The following is a 26,567-nucleotide window of genomic DNA, read 5'->3' on the forward strand; positions in this document are numbered from 1 at the left end:
CCAGCCTGTAGGTCTACTGAGAACCACTCAGGCTCAGTGGACACCGACAAAGCCCTAGCGCTCACTGATCACCCATAGACCGCTAAACAGTACCGTTCTAAAATCACAAGCGTATTTTTTATTTTGTTTACAATGGCACCACCTGCAGGACAATTAGAGAACCTCTCTCAAGTGTCGTTCATTTGAACCAATCCTATAAATTATTTTATTTAGAGATTACCAACATTGCCTATAGAAATGTAGCAGTCACAAATGAGTTGAGAAACAAATTTCTCTTGCAAAATGCTTTAACACAATCAAAACTTAAAATAGCCTACCTGTCACAAAATGTAATAACTCCAAAACAGTATAATTTGTCATCTTAATGAGAATATTTATTTCTCAAAATCAACTATCACCCTCAGAATTTAGAATACATGTTACAAGCAAAGCCACGGGAAGTAGGGGTGCTGCTGCAACCCCTGAAAAAGCAGAATTGAATAATAATTACTTTTATTCACAAAAGTAGTGCACTGGGACTTTACTAGTCCTGTATTAGCAGATCGATATAGCCATCTGTAGTGTGGGCAAAAAAAAATTCCAGCACATTATCTCTGAACTGATCAATTAGCTCAGTTGGCCAGGTGTGGTGCCTAGTTGGAACAAAATCCTGCAGTATTCCAGGAACATGGTTGCCTACCCGTGTCATAGGTTAAGGTGGCTAGAGGTTTCTTTAGTTTCCAGAGACCCAGGCGGTGGTCTCAAAAAGGCCTCAATCGTTTAGGGATTCTAGATTGAAGTTACCACCATCATGCCATAGGTTCTCACTTTCCTCCTGCTGCTGCTCCTCTACTTTAACATCCTTGTGCCCATTGGGTATGAAGTTTACTTCTAGGTAATACTGCACTGTTGGAGCAAGAAACACAAGCATTTCTGTGCACCTGCGATAACATCTGAAATTCTGTGTACGCGACCAATACACTTAGATTGATTTTGATTTCAGTAAAGTCATCAAGCAGCCATCTTGGAGAATGAAGTAGAATTCCTGAGTTACCTAAGCTGTTTCACGCAGAGAATACTCATTATAGGATATCTATGGTTACAGGGCTTTGACTGGATGATTAAATTCCACTATGTCAACTGCACCAGATGAAAAAGAGCACTAACTTCCACTTAGTGACTCCCAAATACAGTAGGTCAAATAGAGATCTCACTTGTCCTTCAAATTGAACCAATCATAGAAGACAATTCACACACATGAAACCACAAGGCTTTTATTCAAAAATGCATTTTGTCAGGAACTAAGATGTAGATACTCATATGTAAATAGATAATTCTCATATATAGAGAGAAACATATGTGCTAGAGTCATTGAAATATTCATACACATTTAGGTGTGTATGTCCTTTCATCTATTCTCAAAAAACAAAACAATAAATGCAACGGCTGTATCACTGCTTAAAATGGACGACCCTTCGAGGCCTTTCAATGACACCAAAATCTGAATGAGCAGACATGATCAAAGAAAAAAAAGTGTGTGTGTACCAATTTGTATGATGAAATCAGAAAAACCTCTGGAATATAAAGCATTGTTAGCTTGTTTAACATGGCATAACATGTTAGTTTGTTCGATGTTCATTGATTTATTCAAGACTTCTCCCACACTGCAGCTCTATTTACAGTCTGGTAGTTGGCAGCATGGGAGGTTGTAGCTGGGGAGGAGGGAGGGTCTCCCTCCCTGGTTTAGTTGGCAGGGTGGGGGGGTCCCTCTGGGATGAGGGAGGTGAAGAAGGTGCTGATGAAGGACCAGGTGGAGGCCAGGAAGCCGTGGTGGCGGGGAGCAGCGGGAGCTGCCGGGTCCTCTGGGCCTTCCTCTCCACTGTCGCCCTCCTCATCCTCCAGCCCTTCATCCATCATCCGCTCCTGAGATGAAGAGAAACAGAACAAGAGAAAGAGAGAATAAGAGAAGGACCATCGGTTTGAAAAGCAGAGATGGAGAGAGAGAATGTGGCAGAGAGAAAGGAGCAGCTTGGACACAGAGACAGATCAGACAGAAAAGCATAACCACACAGACAGAGATGGAATCCATCTTAGACAAGGAGCACCCACCATCTCCTGGATGTCCTGGTGTCTCTCTGCCTCGTCCTGATGAGCCAATCCCGCTCCTCCTCCTCCGGGGTTCTGCAGCTCTGGCCTAAAAGGAAACCAACCAGCCCTGTGCCTAGTTAAAACACAATCACAAAATGAGTATCTCACACACAGATACAAAGTAAACAGGGTCCTTCAAAAGTATCCATTCTAATGTCAAACGGATAGTGTACAGATGAGAACTCACAAAAAGACGAGCAGCATGGCACCTATCACCATGACGAAGCGGCCAAAGGAGGAGTAGAAATACACGATGCTGAGCAAGATGGCGGCGCGGGAGACCGTGTACATCCAGTCCAGCCAATCACGGTTCAATTCGTCCTCATTTAGCACGGCCCCGCCCTGGGCATTCATCTGGATATTGGGATTGGCCGGCCTGTCCTCTTGGATAGGGTTAGGGGCGGGGTTAGGCCCCAGGGGAGGCGGAGCTTCATTTGGCTGTGCGGGTTGGGGGGAGTGGGTGGGACTGGGGGAGTAGGGAGGGGTGGAGGGGGGCTGTGAGGCCGCAACTGCTGCTTGACTGGAAGAGGGAGAGATTGGGGAAGAGAAAGAAAGACATAAATATGTATTAGCGGATAGAAGCTAGTGAATTTAACTCATTCCAACGTAGAGAAGTCTGTGGTCCTTATGGGTTGTTAAGATTGGGCCCTAAGTGCAGACGACCCTGACTTACTATTGCATGTAGTAGTGGCGTGCATACATCTGCTGCCACCAGAGGACCTGCATGGGCATGTACATGGGGTGGGGGGGCACACCTGCAGCCATACCCCCCTGTACCGGGACCTGCGTCCCATCTGGCCTGTGGAGGAAAAACAGTCACATGTGCATTCAAAAACTATGCGCACACAATATTTTCTGCATTTCCCCCACCATTTTTGAAAGTTTTAAATGTAATTTTACTTCATTTCCTGACTAGGTGGAAACTGAAAATTAGATTAGAAAATTGATCCCAATTAGAAAATTGATCCCAATACACAAGAACAGTGCTTACCATTGCATTATACCAGTAGAGGAAGGGTTTTGAGGGTTAAATTGGGGGAAGCCTCCACGATGCCTTAGCCCATCATAACTTCCTGTTACTGAGGATGCGGCGGACTGACTGTCCTGATTTGGTGCTGTGGCTTGGGAGGTGGAGCCAGCACTGTCTGAACTCTGAGTGACAAGACATACACCAATCATAAACCAGCAGAGGAAAGAGGAGGAATAAAAGCGTTAATATATTGGTAAAAAACAATGCCACTTTGGGAATAAGGACAGCTGCAAAGTAGGGCTGGGCGGTATAGTGTATTTTACTCTATACCGGTATTGATGCACAGACAAGTTTGGGTTTTTACTTTACCTTGTATAACGGTATTTCAATGTTTGGTTTGTTAAATGTGTTATGCCACTCCACCGTGTGTAATGGCAGTTGGTTCCTACCCTGTCACAATAACCTCTCCCTCACTTTTTCAGTGTGTCAGACAGTGTGTGTGTGCCCACTATACTCCAACTTTTGGTTGAAATTTGTCCAAAGCCCTATTTGTCCAAAATTTGTCCAAAGCCCTATTAAAAACACTTAGAATGTATGTGTTGCCACTAGAGGTCGACCGATTATGATTTTTCAACGCCGATACCAATTATTGGAGGACCAAAAAAAGCCGATACCGATTAATCGGACAATTTTTTTTTACATGTATTTATGTATTTGTAATAATGACAATTACAACAATACTGAATGAACACATTTAGTTTAACTTAATATAATACATAAATAAAATCAATTTAGCCTCAAATAAATAATCAAACATGTTCAATTTGGTTTAAATAATGCAAAAACAAAGTGTTGGAGAAGAAAGTAAAAATGCAATAAGTGCCATGTAAAAAAGCTAACGTTTAAGTTCCTTGCTCAGAACATGAGAACATTAAAAGCTGGTGGTTCCTTTTAACATGAGTCTTCAATATTCCCAGGTAAGAAGTTTTAGGTTGTAGTTATTATAGGAATTTATAGGACTATTTCTCTCTATACCATTTGTATTTCATATACCTTTGACTATTGGATGTTCTTATAGGCACTTTAGTATTGCCAGTGTAACAGTATAGCTTCCGTCCCTCTCCTCGCTCCTACCTGGGCTCGAACCAGGAACACATCGACAACAGCTACCCTCGAAGCATCGTTACCCATCGCTCCACAAAAGCCGCGGCCCTTGCAGAGCAAGTGGAACAACTACTTCAAAGGTCTCAGAGCGAGTGACGTCACTGATTGAAACGCTATTAGCGCGCACCCAGCTAATAAGCTCGGGAGTTGATAGGCTTAAAGTCATAAACAGCTCAATGCTTGAAGAACAGCGAAGAGCTGCTGGCAAACACACGAAAGTGCTGTTTGAATGAATGCTTACGAGCCTGCTGCTGCCTACCATCGCTCAGTCAGACTGCTCTATCAAATATCAAATCATATACTTAATTATAACATACTAACACACAGAAATACGAGCCGTAGGTCATTATTATGGTCAAATCCGGAAACTATCATTTCGAAAACAAAACGTTTATTCTTTCAGTGAAATACGGAACCGTTCCGTATTTTATTTAACGGGTGGCATCCATAAGTCTAAATATTCCTGTTACATTGCACAACCTTAAATGTTATGTCATAATTACATAAAATTCTGGCAAATTAGTTCGCAACAATCCAGGCGGCCCAAACTGTTGCATATACCCTGACTCTGCGTGCAATGAACGCAAGAGAAGTGACACAATTTCCCTAGTTTAATATTGCCTGCTAACCTGGATTTCTTTTAACTAAATATGCAGGTTTAATAAAATATACGTCTGTGTATTGATTTTAAGAAAGGCATTGATGTTTATGGTTAGGAAATGCGCTTTTGTTAAATCATCCCCAGTTTGGCGAAGTTGGCTGTCTTTGTTAGGAATAAATAGTCTTCACACAGTTCGCAAAGAGCCAGGCAGCCCAAACTGCTGCATATACCCTGACTCTGTTGCACAGAACGCAAGAGAAGTGACACAATTTCCCTAGTTAAAATAAATACATGTTAGCAGGCAATATTAACTAAATATGCAGGTTTAAAAAAATATACTTGTGTATTGATTTTAAGAAAGGCGTTGATGTTTATGGTTAGGTAGACATTGGTGCAAAGAAGGTGCTTTTTTCGCGAATGCACCTGTTAAATCATCCGTTTGGCGAAGTAGGCTGTGATTCAATGATAAATTAACAGGCACCGCATCGATTATATGCAACGCAGGACAAGCTAGATAAACTAGTAATATCATCAACCATGTGTAGTTAACTAGTGAACATGTGTAGTTAACTGGTGTGTAGTTAACTAGTGAACTAGTGACACAATTTCACCAGGTTAATATTGCCTGCTAACCTGGATTTCTTTTAGCTAAATATGCAGGTGTAAAAATATATACTTCTGTGTATTGATTTTAAGAAAGGCATTGATGTTTATGGTTAGGTACACATTGGAGCAACGATACGCACCGCATCGATTATATGCAACGCAGGACACGCTAGATAAACTAGTAATATCATCAACCATGTGTAGTTAACTAGTGATTATGATTGATTGATTGATTGTTTTTTATAAGATAAGTTTAATGCTAGCTAGCACCTTACCGTGGCTCCTTGCTGCACTCGCATAACAGGTAGTCAGCCTGCCACGCAGTCTCCTCGTGGAGTGCAAAGTAATCGGCCATGATCGGTGTCCAAAAATGCCGACTACCGATTGTTATGAAAACTTGAAATCGGCCCTAATTAATCGGCCATTCCGATTAATCGGTCGACCTCTAGTTTCCACCCCAGGGTCATGCACTAATAATAAAGCATATTTAGAACTTGGCATTTAATTTCTATCTGATTAAATTGTTGAGCTCCACAGAATGACTCCACACCATTAGACGTACCCCAGAGCTGGAGCCGGGTTCAGAGATCAAAGAGCTGGGGGCGGAGCAGTGAGGCGTGGGCGACGCTGGAGGGGTACGAGAGGCACACACCAGGTGCATCATGTGATAACCCTCTTGCTGTAGGTGGAAATAGAGGGTTGGATGTGGGGGGAAAAGGAGAGGGGCGTAATTAATCATTTGATTCTGTTTTGGTGATTGGTGTGAGTGAGAGAGCGAGCGAGCGCAAGGAGGGGTAATTTCAGGGAACAGGCTAGAATTCAGGGACAAAGCCAACCTCAATGTTGCTTACTACATTAGATCAGCTATTGTTATACCGTCACAGTCTCTTCTGCCTCACGCTCACCCTCTCTCACAAACACAAGGGGGTGGGCCCTATGTAATAAAGGCTCAGCAGTCGGTTGTCTGTTATGTTGAGTGAGGTTTCTGTGACATTGCATACCAATTCTAACATTTCAGATACAGTGTTAGTCCACCATACTCCAAACTTCGACCATATGCCACAGCAGAAAAACAGAGACAAGGTCGAGGGTGGTCTTTACCTTCCTGAGGACATCCCTCAGCTGCAGGTGGTCCTGGAGGAGATGGCCTGAGTATACCAGCCGCTGATCCTTGGATGACTAAGACAACACAACTGTCAGTCTGAGAAAGCCTGTTGCAGAATACACAACTAGAGCATTTAAAATCACATAGTTTGGGTTGATAAGCCCTAAATGCAAAAATTTTGGAAATGTAACACGTGCCTCTAGCTCTTAATTATGCAAGAACAATGGTGCTGAAAGTATATCAACAAGCTGGTAGGGCAATATTTCTTGCACATACACATGTATGTTTATTAATACAGAAGTACTATTGCAACCATTGACCTAAATGTTTCACTGATCTGATACAATGACTGTACATGACATTCGTAACATCTCTGGTTGGAAAATGTGCACATTGTTTTTATGTAGATTTGAGAATATTTGCATGAAAATCTGGCAGCATTTGGATAGAAACCCAGTTTGTGTTCCAGAAAAGACTAAACATCTTCAGATTAGATTACATTAGTTTGGGGTAGATTGCACACCTGAACGCATGCCTGCAGCGTCACAAGACAGTGCTTTACAGAATTTTTGCATTATGTACAGAACACCTACTCATTCAAGGGTTTTTCTATATTTTCAAAATTTTCTACATTGTAGAATAATAGTGAAGACATCAAAACTATGAAATAACCCATATGGAATCATGCAGTAACCAAAAAAGTGTTAAACAAATCTAAATATATTTTATATTTGAGATTCTTCAAAGTAGACAACCTTTGCTATGATGACAGCTTTGCATACTCTTTGCATTCTCTCAACCAGCTTAATGAGGAATGCTTTTCAAACAGTCTTGAAGGATTTCCCATATATGCTGAGCACTTGTTGGCTGCTTTCATTCACTCTGCGGTTCAACTCATCCCAAACCATCACAATTGGGTTGAGGTCGGGTGATTGTGGAGGCCAGGTCATCTGATGCAGCACCATCACTCTCCTTCTTGGTCAAATAGCCCTTATACAGCCTGGAGGTGTGTTTTGGGTCATTGTCCTGTTGAAAAACAAATAATAGTGGGACTAAGCGCAAACCAGAGTGGATGGCGTATCGCTGCAGAATGCTGTGGTAGCCATGATGGTTAAGTGTGCCTTGAATTCTAAATACATCACTGACCGTGTTACCAGCAAAGCACACACACACCTCCTCCTCCATGCTTCACGGTGGGAACCACACATGCGGAGATCATCCGTTCACCTACTCTGCGTCTCACAAAGACACAGTGGTTGGAAGCAAAAATCTCAAATTTGGACCAAAGAACAGATGTCCACCGGTCTAATGTCCATTGCTCGTGTTTCTTGGCCCAAGCAAGTCTCTTCTTATTGGTGTCCTTTCTTCGCAACAATTCGTCCATGAAGGCCTGATTCACACAATCTCCGCTGAAGAGTTGATGTTGAGATGTGTATGTTACGTGAACTCTGAAGCATTTAATTGGGCTGCAATCTGAGGTGCAGTTAATTCAAATGAACGTATCCTCTGCAGCAGAGGGAACTGGGTCTCCCTTTCCTGTGGCGGTCCTCATGAGAGCCAGTTTCAGAAACCGTCAAGCGCTATGATGCGACTGCACTTGAAGAAACTTCCAGTTCTTTAAATTTCCCGTATTGACTGACCTTCATGTCTTAAAGTAATGATGGAATGTCATTTCTCTTTGCTTATTTGAGCTGTTATTGCCATAATACATTACCAAATAGGGCTATCATTGGTATACCACCCCTACCTTGTCACAACTGATTGGCTCAAATGCATTAAGGAAAGAAATTCCACAAATTCACTTTTAACAAGGCACCTCTGTTAATTGAAATATATTCCAGGTGACTACCTCATGAAGCTGATTGAGAGAATGCAAAGAGTGTACAAACTGTCATCAAGGCAAAGGGTGGCTATTTGAAGATTCTCAAATATATTTTGATTTGTTTAACACTTTTTTGGTTACTACATGATTCCATATGTGTTTTTGCATAGTTTTGATGTCTTCACTATTATTCCACAATGTAGAAAATAGTAAAAATAAAGAAAAACCCTTGAATGAGTAGGTGTCCAAACTTTTGACTTGTACTATACGTAAATGTGGACCTATGTACCTATGTACATAGGTAAAATCAAGCATTTCAAATCCCAAAAATGTAGTCTATGCTCAGAAGTGATAGTTGGGTTTCGGTTTTGTGGTCAAGGTGCATCAAGATAGTGCTCACAAATAAACAATGTGGCAGAGAACCCAATGTGTCATTCATTTTGGAAAACCTTACCCTTGCAAATGAACTATTAAGATAATTTCCCTTGACTAATCCCTTCATTTAGGATGCTTGGTTGGTTGCTGTAGTTATACTGAAACTGAAACTGTCTGAAACTGTCCGCCGCCATTGTCGCACCCCCTATTACCAGCCTGTTCAACCTCTCCTTCGTATCATCTGAGATCCCCAAGGATTGGAAAGCTGCCGCGGTCATCCCCCTCTTCAAAGGGGGAGACACCCTGGACCCAAACTGTTACAGACCTATATCCATCCTGCCCTGCCTATCTAAGGTCTTCGAAAGCCAAGTCAACAAACAGATCACTGACCATCTCGAATCCCACCGTACCTTCTCCGCTGTGCAATCCGGTTTCCGAGCCGGTCACGGGTGCACCTCAGCCACGCTCAAGGTACTAAACGATATCATAACCGCCATCGATAAAAGACATTACTGTGCAGCCGTCTTCATCGACCTGGCCAAGGCTTTCGACTCTGTCAATCACCATATTCTTATCGGCAGACTCAGTAGCCTCGGTTTTTCTAATGACTGCCTTGCCTGGTTCACCAACTACTTTGCAGACAGAGTTCAGTGTGTCAAATCGGAGGGCATGTTGTCCGGTCCTCTGGCAGTCTCTATGGGGGTACCACAGGGTTCAATTCTCGGGCCGACTCTTTTCTCTGTATACATCAATGATGTTGCTCTTGCTGCGGGCGATTCCCTGATCCACCTCTACGCAGACGACACCATTATATATACTTCCGGCCCTTCCTTGGACACTGTGCTATCTAACCTCCAAACGAGCTTCAATGCCATACAACACTCCTTCCGTGGCCTCCAACTGCTCTTAAACGCTAGTAAAACCAAATGCATGCTTTTCAACCGTTCGCTGCCTGCACCCGCACGCCCGACTAGCATCACCACCCTGGACGGTTCCGACCTAGAATATGTGGACATCTATAAGTACCTAGGTGTCTGGCTAGACTGCAAACTCTCCTTCCAGACTCATATCAAACATCTCCAATCCAAAATCAAATCAAGAATCGGCTTTCTATTCCGCAACAAAGCCTCCTTCACTCACGCCGCCAAACTTACCCTAGTAAAACTGACTATCCTACCGATCCTCGACTTCGGCGATGTCATCTACAAAATAGCTTCCAATACTCTACTCAGCAAACTGGATGCAGTTTATCACAGTGCCATTCGTTTTGTTACTAAAGCACCTTATACGACCCACCACTGCGACCTGTATGCCCTAGTCGGCTGGCCCTCGCTACATGTTCGTCGTCAGACCCACTGGCTCCAGGTCATCTACAAGGCTATGCTAGGTAAAGTGCCGCCTTATCTCAGTTCACTGGTCACGATGGCTACACCCACCCGCAGCACGCGCTCCAATAGGTGTATCTCACTGATCATCCCTAAAGCCAAAACCTCATTTGGACGCCTTTCCTTCCAGTTCTCTGCTGCCTGTGACTGGAACGAATTGCAAAAATCTCTGAAGTTGGAGACTTATCTCCCTCAACAACTTTAAAAATCTGCTATCCGAGCAGCTAACCGATCGCTGCAGCTGTACATAGTCCATCTGTAAACTACCCACCCAATTTACCTACCTCACCCCCCATACTGCTTTTATTTATTTACTTTTCTGCTCTTTTGCACACCAGTATCTCTTCTTGCACATGATCATCTGATGATTTATCACTCCAGTGTTAATCTGCTAAATTGTAATTATTCGATTTATTGCCTACCTCATGCCTTTTGCACACATTGTATATAGATTCTCTTTTTTTCTACCATGTTATTGACTTGTTTATTGTTTACTCCATGTGTAACTCTGTGTTGTCTGTTCACACTGCTATGCTTTATCTTGGCCAGGTCGCAGTTGCAAATGAGAACTTGTTCTCAACTAGCCTACCTGGTTAAATAAAGGTGAAATAAAAAATAAAATAAAAATACAATTTTGTTGTGCTTTCCCAGGTGGATGTCCCCTTTTGAGATTTACTTTCAGTTTATGGAGCTCAGCTAGGAAACAATGACACTGTCTACAGCCTCCTTTGGTTATAGAAAATGCTAAGATGAATAGCCCAAACGCAATTAACTCACAAGTGTATAACATGAAAAATCTGGGCTTATTTCTTCCTCAGATTCTGGAGAAGTAAGTCTACTTCAATGTTATACTGAACAAAAACGCAACATGTAAAGTGTTGGTCCAATGTTTCATGAGCTGAAATAAAAGATTGCAGAAATGTTTCATAAGGCCACTCTAAAATGTGCAGTTTTGTCAGAACACAATGCCGTGCTGACTGCAGGAATGTCCACCAGAGCTGTTGCCAGAGAACTTCTCTACCATAAGCTGCCTCCAACGTCGTTTCAGAGAATTTGTCAGTACGTCCAACCGGCCTCACAACCGCAGACCACATGTATGGCATTATGTGGGTGAGCGGTATGCTGAAGTCAACGTTGTGAACAGAGTGCCCCATGGTGGCGGTGGGGTTATGGTATGGGCAGCCATAAGCTACGGACAATGAACACAATTGCATTTTATCAACGGCAATTTGAATGCACAGAGATACCGTGTCAAGATCCTAAGGCCCATTGTCGTGCCATTCATCCACCGCCATCACTTCATGTTTCAGCAAAATGCACAGCCCCATGTCGCAAGGATCTGTACACAATTCCTGGAAATGTCCCAGTTCTTCCGTGGCCTGCATTGTCACCAGACATGTCACCCATTGAGCATGTTTGAGATGCTCTGGATCGACATGTATTATTGCATGTTCCAGTTCCCACCAATATCCAGGAACTTCACACAGCCATTGAAGAGAAGTTGGACAACATTCCACAGGCCATAATCAATATCCTGATCAACTCTATGCAAAGGAGATCGCCCTGCATGAGGAAAATGGTGGTAACACCAGATACGGACTGGTTTTCTGATCCGTGCCCCTACTTTTTTTTTTAAGGTACAGTTGAAGTTGGAAGTTTACATACACCTTAGCCAAATACATTTAAACTCAGTTTCGCAATTCCTTGACATTTAATCCTAGTACAAATTCCCTGTTTTAGGTCAGTTAGGATCACCACCTTATTTTAAGAATGTGAAATGTCAGAATAATAGTAGAGAGAATGATTTCTTTCAGCTTTTATTTCTTTCATCACATTCCCAGTGGGTCAGAAGTTTACACACACACCCAATTAGTATTTGGTAGCATTGCCTTAATTTTTTAACTTGGGTCAAACCATCCACAAGCTTCCCACAATAAATTGGGTGAATTTTGTCCCATTCCTCCTGACAGAGCTGGTGTAACTGAGTCAGGTTTGTAAGCATCCTTGTTCGCACAAGCTTTTTCAGTTCTGCCCACAAACTTTCTATAAGATTGAGGTCAGGGCTTTGTGATGGCCACTCCAATACCTTGACCTTGTTGTCCTTAAGCCATTTTGCCACAACTTTGGAAGTATGCTTGGGGTCATTGTCATTTGGAAGACCCATTTTCGACCAAGCTTTAACTTCCTGACTGATGTCTTGAGATGCTGCTTCAATATATCCACATAATTTTTCTCCTCGTGATGCCATCTATTTTGTGAAGTGCACCAGTCCCTCCTGCAGCAAAGCACCCCCAAAACATGATGCTGCCACCCCCGTGCTTCATGGTTGGGATGGTGTTCTTTGGCTTGCAAGCCTCCCCCTTTATCCTCCAAACATAATGATGGTCATTATGGCCAAACATCCAACCAGAGGACATTTCTCCAAAAAGTACGATCTTTGTCCCCATGTGCAGTTTTTTATGGCGGCTTTGGAGCAGTGGCCTCTTCCTTGCTGAGTGGCCTTTCAGGTTATGTCGGTATAGGACTCGTTTTACTGTGGATATAGATACTTTTGTACCTGTTTCCTCCAGCATCTTCACAAGGTTCTTTGCTGTTGTTCTGGGATTGATTTGCACTTTTTGCACCAAAGTACGCTCATCTCTAGGAGACAGAACGGGTCTCCTTCCTGAGCGGTATGACGGCTGCGTGGTCCCATGGTGTTAATACTTGCGTACTATTGTTTGTACAGATGAACGTGGTACCTTCAGGTGTTTGGAAATTGATCCCAAGGATGAACCAGACTTGTGGAGGTCCACAATTTTTTTTCTGAGGTCTTGGCTGATTACTTTTGATTTTCCCATGATGTCAAGCAAAGAAGTACTGAGTTTGAAGGTAGGCCTTGAAATACATCCACAGGTACTCCTCCAATTGACTCAGATTTGGTCAATTAGCCTATCAGAAGCTTCTAAAGCCATGACATAATTTTCTGGAATTCTCCAAGCTGTTTAAAGGCACAGTCAACTTAGTGTATGTAAACCCTCTGACCCACTGGAATTGTGATACAGTGAATTATAAGTGAAATAATCTGACTGTAAACAATTGTTGGAAAAATGACTTGTGTCATGCACAAAGTAGATGCCCTAACCAACTTGCCAAATCTATAGTTTGTTAACAAGAAATGTGTAGGGTGGTTGAAAAACTAGTTTTAATGACGCCAACCTAAGTGTATGTAAACTTCCGACTAGAGATCGACCGATTATGATTTTTCAACGCCGATACCGATTATTGGAGGACCAAAAAAAGCCGATACCGATTAATCGGACGATTTTTTAAATTTATTTGTAATAATGACAATTACAACAATACTGAATGAACACTTTAACTTAATATAATACATCAATAAAATCAATTTAGCCTCAAATAAATAATGAAACATGTTCAATTTGGTTTAAATAATGCAAAAACAAAGTGTTGGAGAAGAAAGTAAAAGTGCAATATGTGCCATGTAAGAAAGCTAACGTTTAAGTTCCTTGCTCAGAACATGAGAACATATGAAAGCTGGTGGTTCCTTTTAACATGAGTCTTCAATATTCCCAGGTAAGAAGTTTTAGGTTGTAGTTATTATAGGAATTATAGGACTATTTCTCTCTATACCATTTGTATTTCATTAACCTTTGACTATTGGATGTTCTTATAGGCACTTTAGTATTGCCAGTGTAACAGTATAGCTTCCATCCCTCTCCTCGCTCCTACCTGGGCTCGAACCAGGAACACAACGACAACAGCCACCCTCGAAGCAGCGTTACCCATGCAGAGCAAGGGGAATAACTACTCCAAGTCTCAGAGCGAGTGACGTTTGAAACGCTATTAGCGCACACCCCGCTAACTAGCTAGCCATTTCACATTGGTTACACCAGCCTAATCTCGGGAGTTGATAGGCTTGAAGCACAGCGAAGAGCTTCTGTCAAAACGCAGGAAAGTGCTGTTTGAATGAATGCTTACGAGCCTGCTGCTGCCTACCACCGATCAGTCAGACTGCTCTATCAAATCATAGACTTAGTTATAACATAATAACACACAGAAATACGAGCCGTAGGTCATTAATATGGTTGAATCCGGAACCTATAATCTCGAAAACAAGACATTTATTCTTTCAGTGAAATACAGAACCGTTCCGTATTTTATCTAATGGGTGGCATCCATAAGTCTAAATATTCCTGTTACATTGCACAACCTTCAATGTTATGTCATAATTACGTGAAATTGTGGCAAATTAGGCGGCCCAAACTGTTGCATATACACTGACTCTGCGTGCAATGAACGCAAGAGAAGTGACACAATTTCACCAGGTTAATATTGCCTGCTAACCTGGATTTCTTTTAGCTAAATATGCAGGTGTAAAAATATATACTTCTGTGTATTGATTTTAAGAAAGGCATTGATGTTTATGGTTAGGTACACATTGGAGCAACGATACGCACCGCATCGATTATATGCAACGCAGGACACGCTAGATAAACTAGTAATATCATCAACCATGTGTAGTTAACTAGTGATTATGATTGATTGATTGTTTTTTATAAGATAAGTTTAATGCTAGCTAGCAACTTACCTTCTACTGCATTCGCGTAACAGGCAGGCTCCTCGTGGAGTGCAATGTAATCAGGTGGTTAGAGCGTTGGACTAGTTAACTGTAAGGTTGCAAGATTGAATCCCCCGAGCTGACAAGGTAAAAATCTGTCGTTCTGCCCCTGAACGAGGCAGTTAACCCACCGTTCCTAGGCCGTCATTGAAAATAAGAATGTTTTCTTAACTGACTTGCCTAGTTAAATAAAGATTAAATAAAGGTGTAAAAAATCGAATAAATAAATAGGCCAAATCGGTGTCCAAAAATACCGATTTCCGATTGTTATGAAAACTTGAAATCGGCCCTAATTAATCGGCCATTCCGATTAATCAGTCGACCTCTACTTCTGACTTCAACTGTATCTGTGACAAACAGAATATATCTGTATTCCCAGTCATGTAAAAGCCATAGATTAGGGCCTAATGAATGCATTTCAATTGACTGGTTATATGAACTGTAAACTCAGTAAAATCGTTGAAATTGCTGCATGTCGCATTTATAGTTTTGTTCAGTATACTTTGCAGATACTTTTACTGTGGTTATTCCTTTGAGATTTAGACCTACAGCCGAGCTGGAGCAAAAGCCTGCACACCCAGCAGCTCTCCAGGCGAACGGTTCCCCTTGCCCTATCCACTCCCCTTAGTTAATGGAATGGTGGGGATGAGGAAACCAAAAAATGGCAGTACCCACTCACCGGCTTGCTTGGGTACACATTCGAGATGTGACTCTTCAGTTTCTCCACCGTCCAGTTGAGAAAACAGTTTATTGTCTGGTCGTCATACTTCTGGTTGGGGGCCTTGATGACTAAGGTGACGGGACTGTCAACTGCTCCTGGGTCCATGGTTCATATTAATGGGTGTGTCAAGGGAATAGGAAAGGGCCCGCCTCCTACACCTGAGGAGGAAGATTCCCTCAGATCATCTTCATCATTGTGATCTCAAGTCCAGCTCAGCCAATGACTATGGTGGACATGGACATTTCCCCTCTAAAGAGCTGTCATTGGCAGGGAGACGGTCATGTGTCCAATCACGATGTAATCCTGGTGGAGAGTGAAGCAGCTATGTTTCTTGGGGTTCTGTCAAATAGAGAGAAAGTGATTAAGACCTTCCTATTCAAACATCTGAACATTTTGAATGTCCTTACTTGTGGTACTAGCTAGGCTTCTCAAATGTATTGACATGCACAGATTGACAGTCTCTGGAATTGTTTATGTTAATTTATAATTAAAAAAATAAACAGGGATATTGACTAGCTAGCTAATACTTTTATAATGTAATTAATGAGTGAGACACACAGCCAGTCCTGATGATCACTATTTAATCCTATGTATGACCAGTTTAAGAAAATATTGTTGCTCAAGTGCTTAGTCAGCATGACTATATTCAACAGACAAGTCACGGATAAACATAAACACAGACACTGGACCTCTGACACCCTTGGCCTAGCTAGCAACAATTCAGGGAGACATTCGAGTCTTCAGAACACCTGTCGTGTTGCGTCATACAGCTGTCAAAACGAGCCATCCAGCCAGAGGCTAGTTAGCGAGCTACTTGTTTATTGTTTACACTAGCCACCAAAACTAGTCTATGTAGAAAGTAATTGTATGATGTTAACTATTTTAGCATATCTGACAAATATACATTCGTTTTACACGAGTGCTGTGCTATCAACGCTCTAGAGATTAGTATTGCTAACTAACGTTAGCTAGCTACCTATTAGCCAAGCTAACGTTGCGTTAGCATATCATGAAATGTTTGTTTGCTACTTGTCTTGATAATACGAACGACGTGACAGTATCGGGACGGGAGGCTTATTCATACACAACATTAACTTACTGTAGATTCTTTGAGTATTTTCGACCCCTTTAGACTGCTCCCTGCCAGTTCGACATTTTTTTTTTTTGTGAATCGGGGCGTAATACCGGAAACTACGTAATAATCATCCACTGACAGCTATTGGGTGAAAGTCATAGAAATAGATAGAGGGCACTATATTATCTCATATGTGTTAGTCGTCCGACGAAAGTATTTGTAAGTATATTAGAAATGTTGATGAGAAATTGAGAATGAGAAACAGTCTGGGAAATAATCACTTGAGCATTTTTTCCCCAATGTGTGTATGAGACATGTTCTGGGTGGATCTTCTGATTTGGTAGGGGACACTATCTGCAAGTTTGTGCTGTTCTTTTTGATAGTGCAAGATTCTCAACTAACGAAAAATATGTGATGAATTTTATTATAATTCTTACAAATTCTTCTCAAATTGATTAACTCGTGCCACCCCCAACCTCATCAATCTACACACAATACCCCATAATGGCAAAGCAGAAACGTTTTTTTTTACATTTTTGCAAATGTATAAAAATACAAAAAAATCTATGAAATATCACATTTACATTATTCAGAACCTTTACTCGGTACTTTGTTGAAGCACCTTTGCCAGTGATTACAGCCTTGATTCTTCTTGGGTATGGCGCTACAATTTTGGCACACCAGTACATTCTTCCCTGCAGATCCTCTCAAGCTCTGTCAGGTTGGAGGGGGAGTGTTGCTGCACAGCTATTTTCAGGTCTCTCCAGAGATGTTTGATTGAGTTCAATCAAACATTGCGAAACTCTCAAGGACATTCAGAGACTTGTCCCAAAGCCACTCCCGCGTTGTCTTTAGGGTAGTTGTCCTGTTGGAATGTAAACCTTTGCCCCAGTCTGAGGTCCTGAGCGCTCTGGAGCAGGTTTTCATCAAGGAGGCCTCTGTATCAAATCAAATGTATTTATATAACCCTTCTTACATCAGCTGATATCTCAAAGTGCTGTACAGAAACCCAGCCTAAAACCCCAAACAGCAAGCAATGCAGGTGTAGAAGCACGGTGGCTAGGAAAAACTCCCTAGAAAGGCCAAAACCCAGGAAGAAACCTAGAGAGGAACCAGGCTATGAGGGGTGGCCAGTCCTCCTCTGGCTGTGCCGGGTGGAGACTATAACAGAACATGGCCAAGATGTTCAAATGTTCATAAATGACCAGCATGGTCAAATAATAATAATCACAGTAGTTGTCGAGGGTGCAGCAAGTCAGCACCTCAGGAGTAAATGTCAGTTGGCTTTTCATAGCCGATCATTAAGAGTATCTCTACCGCTCCTGCTGTCTCTAGAGACTTGAAAACAGCAGGTCTGGGACTTTGCTCTGTTCATCTTTGCCTCGATCCTGACTAGTCTCTCAGTCCCTGCCACTGAAAAACATTCCCACAGCATGATGCTGAAATTTTTTGGTAGCCTTCCCCAGATCTATGACTCTACACAATCCTATCTCAGCGCTCTACGGACAATTCCTTCAACCTCATGGCTTGGTTTTTGCTCTGAGATGCACTGTCAACTGTGGTACCTTTTATAGACGGTGTGTGTCTTTCCAAATCATGTCCATTCAATTGAATTTACCACAGGTGGACTCCAATCAAGTTGTAGAAACATCTCAAGGATGATCATTGGAAACAGGATGCACCTGACCTCAATTTAATGTCTCATAGCAAAGGGTCTGAATACTTATGTAAATAAGCTATTTCTGGTTTTATTTTTCATAAATGTGTAAAAATGTCTAAAAACCTGTTTTCGCTTTGTCATCAGGGGTTATTGTGTGTAGATTGCTGAGTATTTTTTTTTATTTAATCAATTAATCAATCAATAAGACTGTAACATAACAAAATGTGGAAGAAATCAAGGGGTCTGAATACATTCCGAAGGCACTGAATATAAGTTACATTTGGGGAGATCTAATTGTATGATGGCTGCCTAGTAGCTTGACTGAGTCTTGCATTTGATAACATAATATGGAGTCAGAATAAACATTGGTTATATTTTGTTGTTACACTTATCTGTTAATCTGTTATCCTCATTATAAATGGAATATCTTATAGAATTCTACAGTCTGGCCACACAGGAATGTTGTTAGTGATTTACAGAATTTTTTTACCCTGTCACTGTTTTGACTGAATAACTGAATAGGACCGTAAGTTCACTCCATTGTTTTTGTGTGACAGTGCTCTCTTTCCAGGGGCTGGAATTAAATTTAAATTCCATCAAATCAGGAGATAAATTGAAATGTAAGAATGAATAGTGTCATTCCTTTTCAATGAGAAAGTTTTCCATTTTGGAACTAGAATTTCAATTTTCTTTCACCGGGTGTCATGGAGGACAGGTATGTTTGTCAGGAGGGGTGGAGGGGGTATTACTGAAATAGACCCCTGTAGTTAGTGGAAAGGTTTGTTGGTCAACGTGACTCCTGCAGGAGCTCTACTCCCGATGTAGTGATGACATCGCCCTAGGGAAAATAACACAGTAGTGAAGAATAGATATTGGATGTTGAGACAGAAATCCAATTCACACAGATTCATTTAGTGCAGACACAGCAAATTCGCATAGACAAGTGAGAGCTAAATCAAGCTCAGACAGACAGACAAGAAAAGAAAGGCAGACTAAAAATAAAGACCTTATGGAATTCAATGAGGTTGGCCAGAGTGACAAGCCTGTTCTGGTCAATGCCCAGGAAGCTTTCTCCAGAGACGTCCACCATGAAGTGTTTGAAGCCACAGGTGAAGCGGTAGCTCAGGGTGTAACCCATAGACATAGAGTACTCAACATGGATATTTTTTTATTTAACCAGGCAAGTCGAGTAAGAACAAATTGGTGGGCCAATTATGTGCTGCTCTATGGAACTTCAAATCACAGCCGGATGTGAGACACCCTGGATTTGAACCAGGGACACCTCTTGCACTGAGATGGAGTGCCTTAGACTGCTGCGCCACTCAGGAGCCCTCATTTATAACTCGTTTTAGCATGGACATTGCCTTTGAGGGCGTCCACCATTTTAAAGTAGTCAACTGGCTGTGGGTTCCTTTTGGTTGGGAGTAATCAGCCAATGACTTCCAATTTAAATTGGGTGCTATGGTTTGTAAATGGCTTTAAACTATATAACCACCATCTAGTGGCCACAATAAATGAATGGCACACAAGATTTGGTTTCAGAACTAAATCAGCAATATTAGCTTTACACTTTATTTAAACACAAAATAAGAAGAAAATGGATTACTTTAAAATTGAGATAGTGTCAATGGCGCTGCCCATGCATGCTGTTGCATACGCTAAAATAGCAGGTATGGAAAGATGAGGTTTCTATCTATCTCTATGGTGTAACCCCAGATCCGCTCCCTGGTTCAAACCAGGAAGCATCTCTCAGAAGCATTCATCAGCAGACTCAGACTCCTCCCGAGAGGTGATGCCTACAGAGAGAAAGAGACAGCTATGACCTTATATCTGTAGTTATAGGGCCAGATTACAGTAATTTCCATGTGTATCTTCTTGGGAGTGTACTGTCAAGGGTGGGTATCAGTGCCTTTCAGAGTGGTCCTATATAGGCTAATTAAGACCTAGTAGGCCTACACATATGCAAAAACATACACAGACATGCATGCACACACAGACACAAGCGCACACATGTACATTTGTCTGATGTCTGGTGATGGCAGAAGAGTTGGGCTCATGTGAATATTGTTGCGAACTAAGGGGTGTGTTCAGGAGAGAGCAATGTTACAGAATTTTCAGATAGAGAACAAAGTTATAAAAAAAATAATATTCCGTTTCAAACATATTGTGTGGAGAGATATGATTATCTTTCAGATAGAATAGGGAATCATGTTAGCTCTATCCATTACTGTTCTACCTGAAACGTTAAAAACATTTCACCTCACTGAATAGATCATCCCTTAAATGAAATGCACTAATCTTCTAAGCATTCTAAGTTGTCCACATGACTCTGTGATAATGTGACACTTACAGCTCAGACACACCGGTAGGATTGTCAAACGTTTGCCTGCCAACAGTACTTAGCACCTCTGAACAGTGTCAGCAGTCAATATCTTCTGTGTTCACACAGCAAAGACCTTGAATTCGTCAGCCACCTTGTTAACATACTCCAAACCAGGTGGCAGTAGCGTTGTTTGGCAATGCTTATGGTTTAGATTGCGCGAATGTTGCTATTTTGTAGAAAGCCTTGATTATACTAGCCAGATGGCCACAGCTAGATAACTACCTAGCAAGATGATGAATAAATGATTTAATTCACTCTCTATAATCCCATACTGTCATTTCATTAGCCGAATGTTGTTTATTTTTACCCCATTTTACACCGTTTTTTTACGGACTCGGGAGAGGCGAAGGTCAAGAGCCGTGCGTCTTCCGAAACACAATCCAACCAAGCCACACTGCTTCTTGACACAATGCCCACTTAACCCAGAAGCCAGCCGCTGTGTCAGGGGAAACACTGTGCACCTTGCAACCGTGTCAGCATGCACTGCACCCGGCCCACCACAGGAGTCACTAGTGCGCAAAAAAAAGCACATTCTCATCTAGCTATCCCTCCCTATCTGTTGCAGGTGTGGTTTTAGAACAGGAGAGCCAGAACCCTGAAGCACAGGGACCACAGACTCTCCCCTCAGCCAGAGTCAGCTCACCCTATCCCCAGTCCCTTTCTACCTACACAGTCTTTCTCCAAGCTCCTCCATGGGATCAAAGATGTGACCCGCCAGGTCCGACATAGAGAAAGTCTCTCATTACCAGCCGCTGAGCCACAGCCAGATGCACAAGGAGGGAGAGGAGGACTGCTTCTACGGTCCCTCATCTTACCCCCCCCTCCCCTTCCCGCTCTCTCCGTGGGATGCCGGATACAACAGTCACTCATTCAGTGTGGGAGTGAGACATGGCAGGCTCCTCCTGGGCACTAGCTCTCCAGGTGCTTTGCCAGAAGCACGATTGTGGAACGTTGCCCAGGAGTTCTCGTTCTGCTCCCAGGGCGAGGGCCAGGCCTTCCACTACTCACCTCCATCTGGATTTCTTCATCCCCAGTACACCCACGGTGGACTCCAGTCCGTTCGTGCCAGCAGAACCTTCGACCCGTTCTCCAGTTGCCCTACCTCACTGGACTCAGCCTGGTGGGACATAGGAGTTGAGAACCCCAATCCCACAGACCAGGGTTTTCTGTACAAGGAAGTCTCAGATGAGTACTCAAAGTCCCTCCGGGCTCTTTGATGCTATGCAAGAAGCCCCACTACCTGAACTGTCTTCCCAGTGTGTGGAAGACATCTTTGGGCAGATGTAGATGGAGCAGAGTTCAGTGGAAGGACCAGTAAACACCCCTGCCATAAGTCTTCAATGACGAGGGTTGCCAACACTCCAGGTTTGAATAGGTCTAGCTCTTGTGAGAAGTAGTTCTATTCCGGGACTGTTTCAATTAAGCAAATAATGAACATTTTAATTATGTCGATGGATTTATGAGTTCGGCAACATATAGGCAGACCTGAATGTATTAGCCATGTACAATAGGACTGTACAATGGGACTGTTGCATGAATGAACATTGCTGCTGCGCTGTTATGTAGGGAGGTACGTTACTACTATAATATAGGGTTAATCTATTTATTTTTAAAATATGTATTTAACCAGGCATGTCAATTAGGACCCTGGGACCCACGTATTTACTGGCTATAAATTGTGAATAATTTAAGTAGAATAATAGATTGACAATTTATTTTACATAATTATCACTATTTATTGTATTTATTCCAAATAAACACCTACTTTATGTGAACTGCTGTTTTGGTAATTTATTATATCATAATTGACAATGAAATAGGACAACCATACCAACTGCAGTAATTTGAGTCTAATTTAGGAGAAAGCTTTTAACTCACTCTTCCTTTGTCATTGATGGATTTGATAGATATATTTTTGCAGACTAGACTACAACCAAAAACGGCGGAACGTTGTAGGAGGCGGAACGTTTCAATTGGTGTGATGTTTCCTAGACGCCTGGAAATACAGATGCCCATCACTTCCGGATTTGCAGTACGCACGTGAGACAGTTGGAAACACGTTTGTTTTGCAACTGTTATTTTTATCCAGATGAAGTAAACATTAACTGACTGGAAATCAAGTCGTTGGAAGTAACGTTAGATATCTCACAGGTAACTAACTTAATGTGGTTTTATTTCTCCCTGCCTTCAGAGTTGCAATTAGCTTTGTATCTCAACCAGAGAGACCTGGTCTCAGAGCATTTCGTATTATTCTGTATGTAAATCCGACACACTCCATGTATACTGAACAAAAATATAAACTCAACTGATGCAACTATTTTACTGAGTTACAGTTCATGTAAGGAAATAAGTAAATTGAAATAATTTCATTAGATCCTAATGATGGTTTCACGTTACTGGGCTGTGGCGCAGCCATGGTTGGTGGGGCTTGGGATAGCGTAGGCCCACCCACTTGGGAGCCAGGCCCACCCACTTTGGAGCCAGGCCCACCCACTGGGGAGCTATGCCCAGCCAATCAGAAGGTGTTTTAACCCACACAAAGGCTTATTACAGACAGAAATACTTCTCAGTTTCGTCTGGGTGGCTGGTCTCAGACGATCCCGCAGGTGAAGAAGCTGCATGTGGAGGTCCAGGGCTGGCTTGGTCTGAGGCTGTTTGAACATACTGTGAAATTCTCTAAAACTACGTTGGAGGCAGCTTATGGTAGAGAAATTAACATTAAATTGTCTGGCAACAGCTCTGGTTGATTTGCTGCAGTCAGCATGCCAATTGCATGCTCCCCTAAAACTTGAGACTTCTGTGGCATTGTGTTATATGACAAAACTGCACATTTAAGAGTGGTGGCCAGTGTTTTGTTCAGCATATGATGTGTTACATTTCATATATATTAATTTGTGAATGTCCATTTCGTATGATATATTACAATTCATATTATAGCTTACAAATTTGCTAAACTTACAACCTTCTAGGCTAGGGGTTAAGGTTAGGAGTTAGTGTAACGGATGTGAAATGGCTAGCTTGTTAGCGGGTACGCGCTAATAGCGTTTCAATCAGTTACGTCACTTGCTCTGAAACCGAGAAGTTGTGTTGCCCCTTGCTCTGCAAGAGCCGCGGCTTTTGTGGAGCGATGGGTAACGACGCTTCGTGGGTGACTGTTGTTGATGTGTGCAGAGGGTCCCTGGTTCACGCCCGGGTCGGGGCGAGGGGACTGACGTATACGTAACTGATTGAAACGCTAGTTGTCCATGATTTTTCAGTGGTAAACTACCTGAGTAAAACACAATTTATTCACCAACTTTGCCTCAACTCCTTGATGGTTAGTTAGTAAGGGACCTAAAGTCTCCTCCTGCCAATTCTCTTCCTACGCCTCACAGTCCGAGTGGCTCTACGCTTCATGCGGACTGGGTGAGTAGTTGATTGTCTACGCCTGGGCATGATTATTTTTATACCCACTTAGGAGCTGTACCTGCGCTTTTATAGGCTTTGCCTTGGTAACGAAATGATGTCATAATGGCATTGACATGATGCAATAGTAACCATGCCATTCCAAACACAACAACTGCGGAAATAGACAAAAGGTCCTATTTTAATTAAACAAAGTACAGCTTATAAAGGCTTAATATACAGTATACATAAAGGCTTCACAAGCACTACATAAATACTTAACAAATCATCTATAAGCATGCCATACTCTATAAATGGTGTATAAACATATTGCATTATGTTACTTTTAGCATTTCACCCTTTAGTAGGAATGGTTATTTCACACTTTACACACCATTTATAGAGTATGACATGCTTATAGATGATTTGTGAAGCATTTATATAGTGCTTAAGAAGCCTTTTGTATGCTATATAAAGTCTTTATAAGTTGTACTTTGCTTAAAGTGGGACCCGAAAATACAACTCAATATTTGGAAAATGTTCGTAATGTTTGGTATACTCAGTGTAAAGTAGACAATGCCATGTGGGAGGACGGCACACTTCTTTTGAGCCTAAAAGGAAGAAAAGCATCCCAACATTGTAGGAGGAGATCCTCCCTCAGCTTAAAATCCTTAGTGTATTATAATACAGAGGTAGACATTCGTCTTGTCCTATATCTATGTGCCAATATCTTATGACATACAGTACAACTGGATATAATGACAGATGTGTCTATTTAATTTCCATGGAGCCTTAGTTCAATATCCTGTACGATGGAGGCAGTCTTTTACTCAGCTATGTGCCAATATTGTATGACACATACCACGCCAGAATAAACAACAGGTGTGTGCTGGTCCTATTCTGTCTATAGGTCTAAATGTAACTCCCATTCTTCCAAAGCCTTTATGACCGAGACATGAGGTTTTGAGATGATGATTCACCTCCTAGTCGGTGATCTTTTGGTCAGACAGCCTCCTGCTAGATTTTTTTCCTGTGGTGTAATAATACGATAATTACAACATGACCTAAAAGCTCCTCTTCTCACAGATCTCCCTCCCTCCTTCATTCACCTATTCCCTCTATCCTCATCTCTTCTCCTCTCTTCCCACATCTCCCTCCCTACTCCCTTTACTTATACTCCCTCTATCCTGCTCTCTTTTCCTCTTCTCTACTCACCCCTCTATTCTTGCAGGGGTAAATGTAGGCCCGTTAGAAGAAGCATATGCAGAAAGCAGGATAATCTCTAATTGCTGCAGATGTAAGATGTCTCTGAACCCAGGCATGGGATCTCAGTAGCGAGCCCTAGTCGCTGTGCTCATTGGTGACGTTGCTCTCGGTGCTACGATGTGGTACACTCTGCCCAGCAGTGGGTGTCGACCCGTTTCCTGGGCTGCAGACATGAAAGCTTTGCTATTCCTATTTTAGTGTTAAAATATATATATTTTTCTCTGGTTCTGTTTTGACGTTGTTTTGTTGTTCCCTATCAAACTTAATACAACAATAAGCTGCTGTTATTGTACCACAGATGTGTTCCTGCATGGAACATACAGTACAGTGATCTATAAATTGTCATTGTCTGTCACTTCAGGAGCTGAGAGACTTTAGGGTGGTCTGTTCTCTCAGTATGTTACAGATCTACTGACAGTGTAAGGTACTCTAACCTGACAGAGCCACATCTCCCCCTGTTGAGGGAAAAGCGTAAAACTACAGTTTCCACACCATGAAAAGCATAACCACTGTTACTGTTAACTTTAAAACACCTCATAACTAGGGCCAGGAGATTTTCCTGATCATGTGACAGGTATGTGAACAGGAAAAACTCCAGGCCCTACACCATCAAACTGAAACATGACCCTTTTCACATCGTCAGAATATTGGATAAATAATGGTACTCCAATGACTGTTGCTCAACAAATACACACAATAAACTCTCTATGATGTTCAAAGTACTGTACCCATTACCAGGGGTTCTTAAACTTTTTTAGCTTGTGTGTGTTTTGTCGACCTTTGGAAAGTTTACCAACAAATTTGTTTCCATCAGGCCTTTCGTGACTTTTTTTATCCTACATGTACTTTACGTGCATAAAAGGTTGGATGGAAGCCTGGTTAGTTGCATATCCCATCCCTGCATTGAGGTATGTTTTCCAGCCCATCTCTCACCGGCTCTGCAGTGTCTAAATCTAACCATGATGGCGTTCCCGACTCCAGTGCAACTCAGTGTAAATAAGCGTGATAGTCGGAATCTGCTGGATAGCTGCATAGATTCCAGTTGAATGTAGTTGTAAAAAACGATGTTAAAGGAACAATAGTGCAGGTTGGGCTAGAGTTGACAGCAGACTATAGAGTTTTTGAAATGAACCTCAGACTCCTTTGTTGCTATGCGTCAATACTTAAAAAATGTACATTAAATCCTTCCCGTGTACCTATGTTTGTCCTCTGTTGTGTGCCTTTCTTAGTATTTCACAGTCAGTGGTTGTATTTGATTAAGGTTTTATTAAAATGTGTGGGTTTCAGCAAAGGCCCGCAACA

General features: G+C 42.1%; 2 protein-coding genes across 5 annotated transcripts in view; one reads left to right on the forward strand and one right to left on the reverse strand.

Annotated features, from left to right (window-relative positions):
- Window positions 1-1,237: 1,237 nt before the first annotated feature.
- LOC139564171 (homocysteine-responsive endoplasmic reticulum-resident ubiquitin-like domain member 2 protein) lies at window positions 1,238-16,712 on the reverse strand. Of its 4 annotated transcripts, XM_071383422.1 has the most exons (9): window positions 16,597-16,712; window positions 15,456-15,836; window positions 6,570-6,647; window positions 6,031-6,147; window positions 3,119-3,279; window positions 2,801-2,926; window positions 2,315-2,647; window positions 2,089-2,200; window positions 1,238-1,902 (listed from the first exon to the last, which is right to left on the reverse strand). In XM_071383422.1, the coding sequence occupies exons 2-9, from the start codon at window positions 15,600-15,602 to the stop codon at window positions 1,723-1,725; spliced, it is 1,254 nt and encodes a 417-aa protein (XP_071239523.1). In that variant the 5' UTR covers window positions 15,603-15,836; window positions 16,597-16,712; the 3' UTR covers window positions 1,238-1,722. The 4 variants fall into 4 exon arrangements, with proteins under 4 accessions (XP_071239523.1, XP_071239524.1, XP_071239527.1 ...); XM_071383423.1 differs by lacking the exon at window positions 6,031-6,147; XM_071383426.1 differs by lacking the exon at window positions 16,597-16,712 and having other exon boundaries at window positions 6,570-6,679; window positions 15,456-15,593.
- Window positions 16,713-22,614: 5,902 nt separating this feature from the next.
- Window positions 22,615-26,567, forward strand: part of LOC139564447 (ribosome biogenesis protein BMS1 homolog) — a 43,410-nt gene continuing 39,457 nt past the window's right edge. The window contains exon 1 of the mRNA XM_071383978.1: window positions 22,615-22,766. The gene's annotated coding sequence lies outside the window, so the exon portion shown is untranslated. The remainder of the gene's footprint in view (window positions 22,767-26,567) is intronic.

This window comes from Salvelinus alpinus, chromosome 35 (genome assembly GCF_045679555.1).
Source record: "Salvelinus alpinus chromosome 35, SLU_Salpinus.1, whole genome shotgun sequence".
Taxonomy (NCBI): Eukaryota; Metazoa; Chordata; class Actinopteri; order Salmoniformes; family Salmonidae; genus Salvelinus; species Salvelinus alpinus.